At 40.0% G+C, this 17,317-nt stretch overlaps 1 protein-coding gene across 1 annotated transcript in view; it reads right to left on the reverse strand.

Annotated features, from left to right (window-relative positions):
• The window catches only part of Ildr2 (immunoglobulin-like domain containing receptor 2), a 56,902-nt gene that overhangs the window by 12,442 nt on the left and 27,143 nt on the right, over positions 1 to 17,317 (reverse strand). The window contains exons 4-6 of the mRNA XM_013021781.1: positions 8,415 to 8,471; positions 4,839 to 4,985; positions 3,625 to 3,801 (exon numbers count right to left, since the gene is read on the reverse strand). Coding sequence (XP_012877235.1) covers positions 3,625 to 3,801; positions 4,839 to 4,985; positions 8,415 to 8,471 — 381 coding nt within the window. The remainder of the gene's footprint in view (positions 1 to 3,624; positions 3,802 to 4,838; positions 4,986 to 8,414; positions 8,472 to 17,317) is intronic.

Consider the following 17,317-nt stretch of genomic DNA (forward strand, 5'->3'; position numbering starts at 1 on the left):
GGGTGACAGCAGCTCAATTGTGGGAGAAGTGATTCTTAAAATTTACATATTCTCTGTATACGTACAGTAGGCATATATATAGACAAATCCTTATTAATTTTGAAAATGACATTTCAAAACCCTACTTGACTAGTCGGTTATTTTGTAAGAAGAATGAGTAAAGTCCAGGGAGACTGAAATAAGATGGATTAGATCCAGGCAGAGAGTAGATATGGAAAGAACTAGTAGGAGATAATTGCCCTAAGCGAGGTAGAAGGTAGCAGCAGAGACTAGGATAGTTGCCATAGAAAAGGAGGAAAATAAGCCAAATCGAGGTTATTCTGCATTACAGTCTGAAGGGCTCAGTGACCAACTAGATAAGAGAAGTAAGGGATACAGAATAAGGATGGGTTTGGGCTGCTAAATGGAACTTGATGCCAACCACTAAGAATCTGAGTTGAAGTAGAGAAACAGTAGTTGAGTTTAAATGTCTGCAAGACATTCAGGTGGAGATGTCCAAAGGGAGTTCCAAATATATGACTAAGAAGCACAAGAGCTCCTTAGTAGCCAGTATTTGGAGAGATAGGCAGAAAAACCAAGGCAGTGTTGAGAAAGGCAAAGAAAGATGATTGAGCCTGGGGTGACAAATAAAGGGGTAAGAAATTAAGAGAGGTAAGGAATCCATTGGATCGAGCAATAAAGCAGTCTTGACAACAGGTGTTTTCTGGAGTGGTGAAAGCAAAAGCAAGATGGGAAGTAACTGAGGTAAGAGTAGAAGCAATAGGGACATTAAATATGCAAAATTCTTTCAGGCAGTTTGGCTGTAAAGAGGAGAAAGGGACAGGGAAACAACACCAGAAGACTACGGGATGTTTTGTAAATTGCTGCTCTATTCTAATGGGAGAAATCTGAGCATCTCGCAAATGTTGATAGGGCAAAATCACCATAGATGGAAAGGCTGGAGCAGTGAGGTGAGAACAGGGTAGAAGCTGATTAGGGAATAGGGAACCTTGACAAAGCTTAAATGGATAGGTTTAGAGCAGAATAAGAGCCTGTTTTCTTGTAACATAGAAGACAGTTACTATTACAAATAATGGAAGAATGAATCAGGTGCCTCTTCTTCCATACAGCCAAATGGTTATACTATATATAGCTCATCAAAGATGCTTATTATACTGTGTTCAAGAGAGTATTGTGGACAAATGTAATCTGAAAAATTACTGTTGCTACATGATTACTTTACAATTGGCGTGGCATACTAAATTTACATTTTTATAAATCAGCATTCTTAACATTTTTAGCATTCTTTAAATAACCTACATTGGCATAATACACCTTTCTTAAAGAAAAATTAGCTGCATGCTAACACTAGTGCTGTCCATGAGACCATGAGAATAGTGAGGTGCCTTTGGAGACCATGAAGAGCTCTGTTCTGACTCAACCAGACAGCGATGACATGGGTCACAGACTAGCTGTTGTCATGGCAACACTGGTTGGTATCTTTCCTCTTTTTCCTTGCTAATGGAGCCTGACTTTGTTCACTTCCTAAGGTGAATGGATGGTTGTTTAGGCCTAAAAAGTGAGTTTTGACAGTTCCAGCCCATCTGGCTTAAGAATGGGCATGGGACATAGTTGTAGCTGATAGAATTGCAAGGAGAAGCTTGCTGGATGAGGACATAGAAAAGTTTTTTTTCACTCCTAGACAAAGTGGCACAGGATTAAGCACATCTTCTTCTATACCTGAATGAAATTAATATCTGAAAGTGCTTTCATCAACAAGGAATCCTGAGGCAACCAAGACAATAAGGACAGGGAATGAGCTCAGGATACAGTACAGAAGACGGCAATATGTCCTGCAGGATGACACTAAACTGTTCAATGTCCTTTCTTTGAGAGCTCTTGTGAAATGAAAGAGTACATTTTCCTATTTTCAATAAGCCCCTCCTAGGTATAGTTGGTTAGTATGGGGACAAAATAATTAAACTTCAACAAGAAAGAACTCTGAAAAGAACGAAAACAGGAAAAAGGAAGTGTCTGTCAGCTTCTGAATAAAAATAATTTTATTATGATTATCCTTTAAATTAAACAGTAAGGACAATGGGGTTATACTGAGAAGGAAGGAAAGAGAAGATGGGGAGAGAAAGAAAGTAGCAAATAGAGAATTTGAGACAAGTTCCATTAATGTCTCTCTGGCCCACTCCTTCCTTTGGACTATTGGATTATACTGTCTTTATCTCTTGAATTCCCTGTGCATCCTTGATCATTAACTTTTCTCAGTCTGTGAGTCATTCCTAGCCTCAGACGTCAGAATTCTACTAATAGTTCCAGAGAGAGACAAACACAAATACCATTTACTCATTGAGGAGAGCCACTCCTTCTACAGACAGGTGTTGGCCATTCATTACATGGGCTACATGCCCTTTCCCTCCACCCACTGGAGGCCATGCAGAGCTCTCCAGGGAAGAAGCATCTGTTTCACTATCTCTTCTGGCTCATCCACTTGCAAGACTTGAAATATCAATCCACTACACATACAACCTTCACCTTCACTACCCCTCAGTAATCCTACTCAATTACCTCCAGGAAATCACCTCAATTGCCTCTATATTTTCTCCCTACTTTGCCCTTCCACATGTACTCCCAACCATGGCACAAATTCATCATGTTCCATATAGAGCTATTCTTCACTCAAACCAGTTCTCTTATCTGTACCACTACACAACTTGGGCTCATCATGAAGCTTCCCTTTCTTTCATTGCCTAACCCCTCATTGCTTTTTTCACAACTGCTTTTCTCACAAATGCAAAGACATTTCAATTCCCACAGTCTCCATTACAAACCAGATACTCAGATAACACAGCTGAACCACCTCAGTCAGATCTGAGCTTGGAGTCTCTGGCTTACTCCCTCACATTTACTCCTCATCCTGCCACCTCTCCACTCAGAAGTCTGCCCAGGGTGGCTCCCAGATGCTCACTCCTCCAAACCCTAGCTCTTCTGGAGGGGTTTCAAGGCCCTCCCTAAGCTAGCTTCCCCAAATCCTGCCATCTTCTTCCAGGCACTGCAACAAGTTTGATACTATGAAACGTTTATATTGTGTTTTTCCAGCTCTAGGATTTCAGCATACTAGCCATCCTGTTCAGGACACTCAGCACCCCTACTTTGTTTGCTTAAATCCTACTCACTCCTCCAGATCCAGCTCAAATCTCATCTCCTTTTCAAAGACTGTAACTTTTCATCTCTGGATTCTAAGTACCATACTCTTCAGTAGCTAATTGCTTTAATAAAGATGCATTCTTTCTCCCTGATGAGGGCATACTGCTTATTCTACATATCCCTTTTCACACCTAGATCAGACTTGAACACTAGGTAGGGCCAACTACCAAATGATGAATATTTAAAAGGGACCCTTACTGTTTTTTCTTATAGATTTTGTTACTAAGAAACCTAGGAAGTAATCAGAGGTCAGAGTGTTCTGCAGCCTTTGGAAAGCCCAGTATGCATTCCAAAAGATATCTAACATGACCGGAAATATCTTTTTTTAATGGAGATAATACTTTCCCAAAGATACAGCATTGAGGTGTTTGGGAACCAGGATGGAGGCCAAGACAAGTGAGAGGCAAGGAAGTCTAGAACTACATTTACCACTGTGGCTTCCTCCAGTGGAGTCACTTGGTGCCAAGGGAGGTGGATGCGGCTTGTCCATCAGCATGCCAGATGAAGGGGTTCCTCCCAAAGGGACAGAGGGGATGGAGTAAGGGCCAGGGACACCGGAGACAGAGGGAGGGTACCCGGCCTTGGCTGCTTTCCCTGCTTCATACACTGCGAAGGGAGATGAAGAGCAAGAGAGATTATGTCATCCCACCCTCCACACCCTCAGACCAAACTCATTGCAATATACTCCAGGGAAGCTCCTGGATGGGTGTGTATTTGCTTTCCTTGGATCAAACTGACTCATCAGAACCACTCTCACTTGGCCTCCTCCAACTCCACTGAAAGCTGTAATTCCACAAATGAAATTACAGTGTCTAGTACCTGACATCTGAGTAATCAGGTGGTTCTGGGAGCTGTTACAGCAATATTTCCAATGACACCAGAAGCCCACTCCGAGCAGCACTATTTGAACTCCACTCAGTCTCCCTGAGAGAGGTCTAGCACAGGAACTTCCCAGGGCTGTTTCCAGGAGGAGCTGGAACCTCCTTTGGAGATACAAAGTCATCAATGGCATTGCATATGGCTCCTGCTCTGTGATTTCAAAAGCAGAGCCAATAACCTGACTCCACCTAACACTGCTTCATTACAGATGCTAAGGATAACCAGTATGCCTCTCTTTTTCATGATGTGTTTGGTTTATGGTAATAGATGTTAAACTTAATGCCTATTTGGGCTTCACTACCTTACCTTACTAAGGTAAAATTGAATCTCCAAATAAGGACTAGTCTCTATTGTGGCCCATTCTATCATGGGAGTATGTAAAATTCATTGCTCAATGCTGGATAGTGACCAGAAGCCACAGTTTATACCATCTGTTTATAAATTAAGGAGTATCACTGCATGAGCAGAGATCTCCTCTAGCTTGAATGTCTGGAGGAGAGGGCAAAACCTTATCCCACAACCTCACATCTTGAACCTGCCCTTCCTTTTATCAGTTGTGTCCATGAGAATAAAAATGCATGAAGTGATGTGTGAATAAGAAACATGAAGACATGTATGTAAGTGAGGAAAGCAAGAATGGTCATCCCTGAGCCAGAGGCTTCCAGTACAGGAGAGCATCTGGGATACCCAACTTTTTGGATAGAAGGAAAGAAGGGAGAAGTGGAACTCAGATCACACAGCTGTAAGATGGAGTCTCTACTCACAGGCCTGAGGGCAGCAGCAAGAATCTGGGCAGCATGGGCAGCGGACGTAGCAACAGCAACTATGAGGGCAGCACTGGCACCAGCAGATCCCCACCAGGACAAAGAAGAGGAAAATTCCCAGGATCACCAGGCCGACAAAAACCCATTCTGGAAGAAGGAACAAAGAAATCCACATTCAAGGTGGCTTACCTTCTGGAGAGGGCACACACTGATTGGGTGCTACCTGTGAAAAGAGATGAGTAAGAGGGACCTGGAGAAGAAGAAAGCATGCCTAGACAGGGAGCAGAGCCCCCAACCTCAAGAGGAGCGCTGAGAGTCAGACGTGCTGCGGTGGTGATGAAGAGGGACATAATGTGGGATACACTCAATGACCACATCAAGTAAGGGGGGATTTCAGGATGCTTTACTGGGGAAAGGTTTTACCATAGTCTGTAGTATCAAAGCAAAGGTAAGACAAAAGCAGAAAGATTCTTGGCTGGACAGATTCTTGGTGAGTTGTATGAGTATCTTTTTTTCTTTCCTTTCTTTGTCCATTTCTTTATCTTTCTTTTCATTTTTTTATATTTTATTTTATTTTTATTTTATTGTGGAATTAGGGATTGAACTCGGGACCTCCCAATTGGTAAGCAAGTATTCTACCACTTGAGCCACACACTGGGTCCTTTTCGTTTTTCAGGTAGGCTCATGAACTTTTGCCTAACTGGGATTAGAGGCATGTATCACCACCATTTCTGCCTGAATTCTTACCTTCGACAAATCAAATTAATCTCTTGTCTATATAAGTATAAGTTGTGGCCAGGTGTGGTGGTTCATACCTATAGTCCCAGACTTGGAAGTCTTGAGTCAGAATTGTGAATTTGAGGCCAGCTATGGAACAAGACTCTGTCTCAAAACACCCAAAATATATGGGGGAAAAGCCTCTATATCTACATGTTCTAGCTGCCAACCATGTTTTCATGTTTGAGTGGTCTGTGCCCTGAAAGTAGTCATCTGTTTTCTCTGCTGACTGTCTCTGGGGTGTCTCTCCTGTCCTCAGCAACATCACTGAGATCCAAACTTCTTGCTTATTTATATCTGGGCAACTATCAACAGCTACAGAAATCTAGAAATATAGTCTGAAAGAGAGAAGACACAGTCCGTATCCCAGAGACTGGGTTTGGTTTGATCACACTCAAGCTGATTGGGCTAGACAGGTAGCACTAATGTGGCTCAGAGCTTTGATGAATGGCAAATTGGACATGTACATACTGGGTATTTGATAGCTTGTGCTATTTTTCACAGCCCTGCTAAAGGCTAAATGTGAATTCTGTTTCACATGCTCATCAGAAAGGTTAAGGGAAAGGAAACAAATTCTACTTGACTTAGATAAAAATGACTGGCCCTCAGGCAATTTGTTTCAATATCACACCATTGGGACTTGGCTATAGAAACCAATTCCTTCCTGGAGGCCTAAGAGTACTGAAGTCAGCCATATTTTTGGAAAAAATTAAGTGAAGTAAGCCAGGCCCATAGAAACATAGGTCTCATTGTTTCCCTTATTTGCAATAACTAGTATAAGTCGAGGACAAGTAGAAAAGGTCAAAAGCTATGTACATATGACCATATAAGATGATGTTCAGTGAAATGAACTCCAAGATAGGGACACAACTTGTTTTTTTCTTTCTTGCTATTGTTTTTAACGTATCTAAAATGTACTATGTGATTTTTTGTTTCTCTTGTATGTTCTTCTCCCAAGGTACAACCCCTGTTTTCATGTATTTGACAGTTGTGCCCTGCATCTTGTATATATATTTTTCTAATTTGGGGAGGGGAAGGGAAATAACAAAATGCTGAAACAAGGATACAGGTTGACCTATTGTAACAATGAGATGTACAAGACACTATGTTGAAAATGAACTTTACAACTTGGGGGGTGAGAGAGTTGGGAAGGTACAGAGGGAAGGGATAGTAGGGGGAAAACAAAGGAGGAGGTAACAATGCTCGATAGGAAATGTACTCATTACCTTACTTATGTAACTGTAACCCCTCTATATACTATTTTTTACAATAAAATACATTTTTTAAAAAGTCAAAAGACTAATGCTAGGGTTTTAGGCAGAAAGCCATCTACCAAAAATCCCTTCACAATGAGCTTCAAGTTCACACTATTTTCTCAGATTCTGGTTATCAAATATTCTTTCAATTAAGTGGACATTCAATTGGGAGCTTAAAATATTTTTATTGTGAAAATACCATACAGAGGGGTTACAATTACATGGGCAAGGGCTTAAAATATTTTTGACATATTAAGGGTTTTTTTTTAATGATGAGAAAATCATTTGGCCTCAGGCTAGAACATCAGCCCCTCAGAGGGAAAACAATGTATAGTTCTTGAATGTCCTCTTTGCTTCTACATCTGGGATATATCCAAATCAAGCAGGTCAACCTCTCTTTAATGAGGGACCAAGAAAGCTCTGTGCCTGGCTTCAATGACCTGGAGGACAGTCTTGTTGAGAACAACAGACAGCAGAGGCTTTGGCTCAGGATGTAGTAGTAACTTAATAACATAACGTAGCCAGAGATAGATGTGAGCCTTTAGGTTAGATAAGCTGTATGGAGGGGTGCCTGCAACTTGGGTCAGACAGTTAAGGATAAAAGGCTGGAAAGTTCGATTTGAGAAACAAAACAACTATGATCTCTAACTCCCACGATTCTTAAAAGGCAGGGAAATTCTGGTGGATAGGGATGGTTATTAAAAAAAATGTAACTCTTAGGACTGAGAAATATAACTTGTAGTTTGAAAGACTACAATAGAACATTGTTTTTTTCATGAATACTTGCTTACAAATTGAGGGAATTTTTTTGATAAAAGAGACTACAAAGACATGTTTATTTGTGTCCTTGGGAACAATGTTAATTAAGGAGAATGTCTGGGTTTGGGGTGGCTAGCTGATGGGAAAGGAATGGAAGAATTCAGGGAAGAATAATTAGTGAGATTCAACTAGGAAGACTCTAGGTTTTTCTTAAAACTTGAATCATGCCAGGAGTAGTGGTTCATATATATAATCCCAGCAATCATGGGGCTATGGCAGGAAGATCATGAGTTTGAGGATAGGTTAGGCTATATAATGAGCTAGAGACTCACCTAGACTATGTAGCAAGACCTTGCCTCAAAAATATATAGAACAAAAATGAACTATTTTTGATAATGTTACAAAATGCAAATCAGAATAGCCTGATTGTGTAACAATGAATAGGTAAACATATGATTTGGGGAATAAGGAATATAGACTAAAGGGACTCTAGGTACTGCTGAAATTCTGTGATGGGCTTGGATATTACCAAAAATCCTGCATGCCTGACACCAAAGGATTGGGAAGCCTACATTTTCATTATTATTCATCATTATTCTTTTAGGGAATATAGAAACTGAAGGAATACAATTTAAAGCCTCCTCCAATGGGCTTAGTTCGTCCTAGAAAAGATCATAGTCACATATAAATGTACAAATAAACAAGTAATTAGTAAACTAATGCAGAAGCAAGCCAGATGGAGTGATAGCCAAGTAAGCAAATAAAGTGTTAAATGACCCAATACCTGGCATAATCTCCACAGCAAAACTGGGCAAGAGATCAGCAAGCAGCCCTGTCCTGCCTAGAAGAAGTGAGAGGAAAAGAAGAAGGAGAGAGGTTACTCCAAAGGAAAATGCAGCTTGATAAATGGCTCCAGGGGACCATCTCTATATGGGCCCCTTAGGTCATGCTCTTTGTGGTAGGAGAGGAGAGGTATCATCACCAAGGCTTGGCTCAGTCAATGAGAATGACCTTCTCTATCAATCTTTAGCAAACATTTAAGTGTAAGAGGCAGCTTGGAAGCCACTTTTGCTGGGCCTGTGAATTAACTAAAAACTAGTCCCTCTAGCTCTCCCCTCACCCTCCACCTTGACTTTTCATGTATGCTCTTTGATCTGAGCCATACCCTGTTGCAGTAATTTTACAATAACTTTGGGCTCCAGAAAGAATTCATCTTGTGACAAAAGGTAAAATTCTCCTCAGACAGGCAATTCTTTCTTCTATCACCTCGAAGAACAGAGCTAGCAGACCTCCAGAAACAGACTGAGCTAATGGTCAGGTAGCCCATACCTATTACTTATGACTGTTTGAACTATACATATATTTCTCATCCTCTTCCCTTCATTTCTCTCTATTTAACCTGAGGCCAATGTCTGTGCCCCTTAAGATGGCTGAAGACATACTGAAGTGCTTTCTTCCCATGTGCCATGTAATAAAACTCCTTTCTCTGCCCTTCACCATGTTTCCTTATTTGCCCTATGGAAGCAAGTGATTGAACCTAAAGTGGGATTTCTGGAACTCAGGCTCAAGGTCTAAAAACCCAATCTTAAAGTTTATCTTAAATTGGATTGTAGCAGAAACAGAACTTTTCAACTACTTATGGGAAGAAGAACTCTTTGGTTTCTTATGAAAAATTTTCTTGAGCAGATTGGCAAACACAATCTCCATTTCTACATCCCTCTTCATATATTTTATTGGAAAAGCCTAACCCATATGTATCTAAACATTCAATCTACATTTTCATACATTCATACGCAGTCTTATGTCCATACAAAAATGAGGGTATATATTTGGTTTTAAACTTAGAATTATCTCGCTACATGATTCTATTTATGGCCTAAAGATATTTCAATAATTAAAATTTTCAAAGACAAGGAAAAGAAAGCTAGATTGGTTACAATCTCCTTCTGGTTTTAGAATTACTCTGTACATATGTATATGGTATGGCTTTTCCATATGGTACCCACAGCTGGCGTTGTATGCAACCAAGTACCTTCTGCGTGATATGGCATAGAAGCTTAAGGCTGATGTCAGAACAGGTGCCCTTCAGTGGCAAAAAGCTGTGCAGGAAACAAGATGCCAGAAGATGGGAGGGAGATTAGTCCTTTAAAAAGCCTGCCTGACTTACAGAAACTATGACTACTCTCACCATATTCTCATACTAAAGCAAATGTAAAGGCCTGTGATGATATCTCTAGAGTCTAAATGCCTAGTTAATAAACTAGAAAATTGTATCAGGAAACAACTAATAAACTTCCCTCCTCTCAGATTTGTCATGGTAAAAGGTCACCATGACATCTAAGCATGCAACTAAACCCTACTTCAGCTGAGTATATAACATAACTCCTGACATAACAGCATCATCCAATGAAAGTTTAATGCCAGAATCATAAATAATTTTAGCTTTGCTAGGAATTATATTAAAAGATAAAAAGAAACAGACAAAATTATTTTAATAGTCCTTTTGCTTATATCACAATTATGTTATCATATAACAGCCTCAATATCTACATGTAACTAAAGGACATTATAGGTCTAAGGCTAGCATATATAATCAATGGCATTTGGATGGTGAAGCTCATTAATTACTTGGACCATAGCATATCTAGACATGTCTAAAACATTGGTAGAGGGTAAACACAAGCAAAGCTTCTCATTTAACTAGACACAACAAGAGATATATTTAGAAGTACTAATTGACCAGATGGGAGAAACACATATACACACAACACTCACAGACACAGACACACACAGACACATACACACCAAAAATCTACAGTCAACATTTTCATATATCCATTCACAGTTCTGTTTCTATATAAAAACAAAATTCATGGATATGAATTTGGCTCATTTAGAAAACAACTTTTTATGTTGTTAAAGTTTGTTGAGGTATATAAGACCAAAGAGAAAGAGAGAGAGAGAGACAGACACAGAGAGAGAGAGACAGAGAGAGAGACAGAGAGAGATGTATATGGTTTATTTTCTGAGTCTAAAGGTCACAAATTGGTTGCTGGTCCCCCCCTCTATAAGGGACTCTACAGAAAAGCAGCTCTGATGAAAATCCAAGGAAAAGATATGCTTACAGCACGCTGGGGAATGGGCTGCTATAAATGGGGCAAGATACTAGTGTGTGAAGTCAAAGAGATCTTTACTCTCTTTACCTTTCTTTGGCTCTCCTCAACGAAAGGTGCTAATAACACATATCCTATCGTATATGAGCAGTGACCCCACATTTAGAAAGCTACACGTGTATTCCAGACAGCATATGGTGGCGACATACACTAGCTTTAGGGCTGGCAATATGTCCCTTCTTTCTGACCTCACTTTGCACAGGTGACATAGTAAGATGAGCCTGATACACAAAAAGTCCCTTAGAAAGACAACTGAGAGCAAAGCAGACAATGGAGAAGGTGCTCTGAAGATATTTCAAGCTAGTCTTTAGCCTAAACCTTCACAAAAGGTGCCCTAAAAGCTTATACTGGAAGGAGACCAGACCAGGGCTTGAAATCAAAATCTGAGCAAGCGATTTAAAGCATATATTGTTCTCACCTGCAGTGTTCTCTGTGTGTACAAGTATTTCTTGAAAACCCAACAAGGCACTAGTCAGCTGATCAAAGATTAGGAATGTGGGGACTTCTCTCTTGAAGAGATAATTAATACCCATTGCCAATCAATAGCCAATGATGAAGTCAATGTAAAAGATTTGTTAGCAAGACGGTTATCAGATACTCGATGGCAGAATTTTTCCCTATCTCGACAACTAATACTTTTAAATACATTTCTTGTTATGTCTAGTTAAATGAGGAACTTTGCTTGTATTTACTCTCTAGTTCTCAAGTCTATCAATGTTTTAAATACTTCTGGATATTCTATAATCTAAGTCATTAATTAGAGTCATAACATAACAAATGTCTCTGATGATATAAGCTACGCATATGTAGGTTCATACAGGACACTGGCTATGTGATAACTGTTAACTGTACAAAATCCATACACTTGAAGGTACAGAATGCTTGTACCTAGTATAAAGAGCAAATTATGTTGGGAAGCTGTGGGCCTGGACTTAATAGTTAAGGAAGCTTTGACCTGGCAACTACTACAGGCTAAATTCCTCTCTTTTCTAGGTTTTCTCATTAGTAAAAAGAAGGGGTTGAATGTAATAGTATGTATGTAGGGAGCATATATAGCTTGATTTTTCTAGGAAAGTCCTGGTTTATGACTGGTGTGATTATTAATAGCCTCCTTTTTATGCTCAAAATATCCTAGTTTGGAAAACTAATCATACGTTTACCTTATCTACCTAACTTTAGTTCTCAAATGTGATATTCAGTGACTGGAGTTGCAAACTCAAAGACTATAGGGGCTAGCAGGCAGTGTAAATGTGTACAGCTGGCCAGATGTAAGACAACACAGAACAGTGAGAACTGTTTTAGCCAATTATTATCCCCAAGGAAGTGTGTCTTCAGGTTTGTAGGTCAACCTATCATTCAAGATTCACTAGGCAGACCCTAGGTTAGGAGTGGTTGTATGTCTTTACTCCCAGCTACTGAGGAGGCAAAAGTAACTAGATTCCACCCCAGGAAGAAGCACAATACCCTAACCACAGAGTAACTAAAGCAAAAAGGCTTGAGAGTGTAGCTCAAGTGGTAAAATACAGGCATGAGGTCATGAATTCAATCTCTAGCACTACCAAATTAAAAAAAGAAATTTACCAGGCCCCAGGCTTTATGTTAAATAACCCAATTTTCAAATTCACAGCAACTAAACTCATATATTTTTAAAACAGTGAGATAAACTGAACTAAAAATGTCCATGGGCTGTACAGAACTTAGAGATGATGAGTTTACAGCCTTTGAAATGTACATATACACAGGTATATTTATGAATGGAAAAGCACAAAAGCAATTTCCGCACGGGCTATTTGGGTTACTTTGCTGGTATTCTAACACTGCTCCTACACACAAAACAATAGTAAGTATGAACTCTAGGCATTTGTGTTTAAATTAAAACTGCAAAGCAACAATATTACACACATCAGTGTTAGCCTTTCAGATTTCTAGGTAGCTGGAATGGGAATCATGGAAGAACAACGAGAGGACTTCTATTTTTCATTCTAGACCTATTTACTTTCTGCAACTAAAAGACAGGTAAAATAAAGAGAGAATCTATCAGAAATGTGGACAGGAAATTCACAAAGCTTGTCACTATATCAGAAAGATCTACATCAAGTTTCACATTCTCCCTAAGCAAAAGTCAACAGCTGATGCTCAGCAGGTGAGAGCTTCCCATCTTGCACCTGTAGTGTTAGCCTCAGGGTGGGATTGGTAACAGGATCTTGCAGAAAAGTGGGTGAAATTAAATATCTTCCGAATTCAGAACATAGTAGGAGTTTTGGTATAACAGACACACACTACCATTATATATACAGCAGAGAGATTGCAAAGTTCTCTGGCTCTTTTACTTTATTAAAGCAAAAGGTATTTTAAAAATTAGATTTATTCTGGAATCCTATACTTCTGAAAAAAATCATTTTGCTTCTAGCTCCTTCCCTGACAATTCCTAAGAAACGCTCTTGCCAGTTAGAAATGTGCTATCTTTTCTTCTATTCTATGGCACCCAATGAAAGTCTGATCTTAAAGCATCCCAACAATGGCAGTAAATGCATTCCAGATTTCAGCAGCACTTTACTACGCTTTTGAATCACTGTTATTCTTCCGGGATTCAGTTTAAGAGTGGCAATTACGAGTCACTTTAATGTCTGAGGAAAGAATAAAAAGAGACCCGCAGAGGGAAGGCCATATTTACTCTTTTCAAACTAAAGCTCTAACTATCAGTAGAAAATAGTTTTCATGTAAGCACACAGTTTTCTCCAAACCTTGCAAAATCTATGACTGTAAAGAAATTTCCACATGAATAAACCAACTGAATCAGGCATAACTAATAGTTTGTGCTTCTACACACACAAGCCCCATTTTCATATCATACTGTCAGAAATTTTATGGCTAGACATGTTCATACATTTTGGGTTGAATGCTCAGAGTAGAAGCATGCACTGTGAACTAGGAGATTTACATATTTTACCTATATGACTGTCTAATTCAGCTGCTTTCTGAATGACAATTATCACCTTCAAGTTATCCCTAACTGAACTATTTGTATATATTCCTGGAAACCAGCTCACTTCTGGAATGTGTCCAATCCATTCATTCATTCAACAAATAAGTGTTTATTATGCCAGGTGGACCTAAAAATATGAATAAGATTTGGTTAGTCCCTCAAGATGCTTGAAGAGCCCAATATGGCCCACATTCATAAACTTGTAAAAATCTATAAACAGTGTAAGAACTATTTTGCTTTCTACTTCTATGTCCCAAGGCATATTAAAAGCCAAAGCTTCTCTTCCTGCCAAATCTGTTTCTGTCAACCTCCTTTGAGTTTTGGCATCAGATTCCATTTGGTCGTGGGCTTTCCCCCCAAAGATAGAGTACATATCTATCTTCCCTCTTTTCCTCTATGTAAAACATTATCTTTGCATATTTCATAGCAATTTTATGTCCTGGTAATATATCCCCAAGGTGCTAATATGCTTTTCTTGGTAGGTCAGATTCCTCAAGGCAGGTTTTCCTAATCTTCCTAAGATAAACATCTGAACTGACTCTTCAAGTCTTTGTCACCACATCACCACGGTCTGCCCGGGAGACTATGAAATATGTTCTGACAAAGCCCTGTAAGAACAGTACCATTAGAAAATGCTTCTTCCTCCATCATCTCCAGGCTACTGCACATTTCTTCATTGGAGCACTTTCAGCTATAATGATTCCCTTATGTGTGGAAGGGCGGAAACCTCTCCAAAGCTCAGTCTCCCTAGCAGACTAACAGGAAAAGGCACCTAATCCACCCATCAGGACCTTCAACTGTTTAGTACATTGTTGGACAAGCTGGACTTCTGGCTAGACTTCTGATTTGCTCTTATTGTAGTCCCCTTCCACTCATTCCAAATGGAAGTAAGCTTTTCAACAAAATGCATGAAAGACCCATTCATCCATGAAATCACTCTTCTCCATATTTTAGAATATTTCATACCCTTCAGTTCAATGTTAGTAACATCCTACACACATTAAAGCATCCTCAAATGCCATCTTGCTCTCTAAGAGAATGGAAGCACCACCTAAGCCCACACCTCATGACCTAAGAACTACCAAGCTATACTATTTTTAAGAAACTCATTACAAAGATATAATAGACACTCCAATTTTAGCCAAAAGAAAAAAATATATTTTATTTCTCTAATACCTAGCCTCCAAATCTGATTGCCATTTTAACCATTCAAAATGCAACATTAGATATGGAGTTATAAATTTCATACAAACGATTTCAGATCCTAGATCTTAGCTATTCAACTACTTGACAATTGACAAGGTTTAACACCTTGGGATTCATGAAAAGGTGGTATCACAACACTTCTTCCATTCTCATGATGCCTACATGATGGTAATCTCCACTCACTTTCTTGAGCATTTAACTAGAGGTCCTTCTGGGGTATTCCTATATTATACGAGACTTCTCTTTAGAACACTGACAAATGCCTTTCCTTTCCAGTTCCATGCAGTTTCTTTCACCTACTTTCTATTCAGTGTACATTTCTATTTCATAGGCTTCCAGGTTTTCCTCATACGTTCTAGATATATCGTCAGTGATGTACTGTATCCACCCCCTGCTCTCTCAGTTCCTAACCCTCCAAAACATTTCTTTCCTATGCCTTTGAGAACAGCAGATGCCTTTCTCTGGCCCTTTTAAGTGTAAAGATGTTTCCATGGCTGTGCTTTAAGTGTGGTTTCTATGGCTATTTAAAAATCTCAAATAGATTGGAAATTTCCCAAGGGCACACATATCCCTGATTTTATTCTATATTACCATAGCAACCATGCATTCAATAAATATAATCTGTCACAAATGTGGATATAGCCTTCCCTTCTTTTATATATACATATGTATGTATATATTATATGTTTAAGCATTTCCTGTGTTTACTTTTCTCCTTTTGTGTCTTCTATCTTTTAGTTCATTTTAAATTCTAATCTTAGAGAAGATAGTGAATTCTCTCCATAAAATGATTAATATTGGACCAACTACAATTAACTGTTAATAAATGCTACTGGATTTTTGGCATTGATTATTAAGCTTGACATAAGACATCGATTTCTGTCACATAAAATTCTAAAATCTGGTTTTATAGTCAGAAAGGTTCACCAAGATGCAGTCCACAGTTTCTCCCCTTCCCAATGTTTTCAGAAATTTGAGGGTCAAAGAGAGGTTAAGAACCTTACCCACAGCCAGACAATTAATGATCAAGCCAGGAATATAACCATTCTACTATTTCCCCATTATCTCATTGCTCCTCAGCATGTATTAACCCTTAATTAAGAGATCTGCAACTGCTTTCTAGTGTCCTAGTATTTGCAGTGAGTGACTCGAAAATTTGTGTTTGTGTCATTGTTGTTTCACTTTTATCATTCAAGTACAATTTTTGAATGTAAAAAACATTGGCAACGATTGAGATTATCAACACCTTTTAAAGTTGCAACCAGAAATGATTACTCAACCCATCACAACACAGTACGATCTAATTAAAAGGCATTCACCACGCTGCTACAAACTAATAGACAACAATAAAAATGATTGCAAAGGCACTTAGCCTTTGCAAAGTGCTGTTGTGATTCAACTCCCTACCCCCAAAGAGTGAAGAGATGCAAGATACTTTTAGTAAATAAAATATACTTGACTTAACCTAAAATGAGATGCAGAAGGCAAGCTGGATTTGACTCAACAGTGACGTACAAAAAGGCGGGGGGGATGTAAAAAAAAAAAAAGTAGGAAATTTAGTTTCTTGGGAGCCAGTGTCACTTCCCTTGCACCTTACATGATGAGTGGTGGGATGGATGGGGAGGTGGGTGGGTGGGTGGATATAGATCAATCTAGATACAAAGGTGTCAATGATGGCTACTTGGGGGGAGTGGGGGCGGGAAAGGCTCCCGGGTCTCAGACAGACACACTGTTGGGTAGGTCTTGAATGGTCAGAGTTCTTGCCCTTTCTTCTATGATCAGCCCCTTTCTTAATGCGAGGGGCTTCGATCATGTAGACTTTCCCAGCGCCCTCTCAAGAGAAGCCAATTCAGCCGAGCCGGAGGCACAGCCCCCCTCGTGTGAACACAAACCTGCACGCTTGAATAGCGGCAGTTGGCTTTGTAGGGGTAAAAAATGGAACAACCGTCTCCTGACCGGCTTTCAAGAGCTGCCATTCTTTCTTGGCCCGGCTGAGCGGATTTCGCGGCACCGCCCACTGCAGCGCCCGCCCCGCACCCCCTCCCCGAGCCTGCCAGGGGTGCGTGCTCAGCCGATTACAATGGGCGCGCGGGCTGACCCAGCTGCTCCGACGCCGCCCCGGGGTAACCACGGCAACCGCGGCCGTCAGGAATGCGCGCTAATTGAAGGCCGAGTTCCTCCCACAGGGATGAGCAACAAGTGAAGCAAAAATAGTGAGTGGGGACGCAAGCTGAGGGCGGGCAGGCGGGAGGGCGAGGAGGCCTGGTGCGCCCGCATTCACAACTAGGTGGCTGGAGGATTGGGACCCAGGGAGAGCGCCAT

The sequence above is a fragment of the Dipodomys ordii genome, unplaced genomic scaffold (genome assembly GCF_000151885.1).
Source record: "Dipodomys ordii isolate 6190 unplaced genomic scaffold, Dord_2.0 Scaffold57, whole genome shotgun sequence".
Classification (NCBI taxonomy): Eukaryota; Metazoa; Chordata; class Mammalia; order Rodentia; family Heteromyidae; genus Dipodomys; species Dipodomys ordii.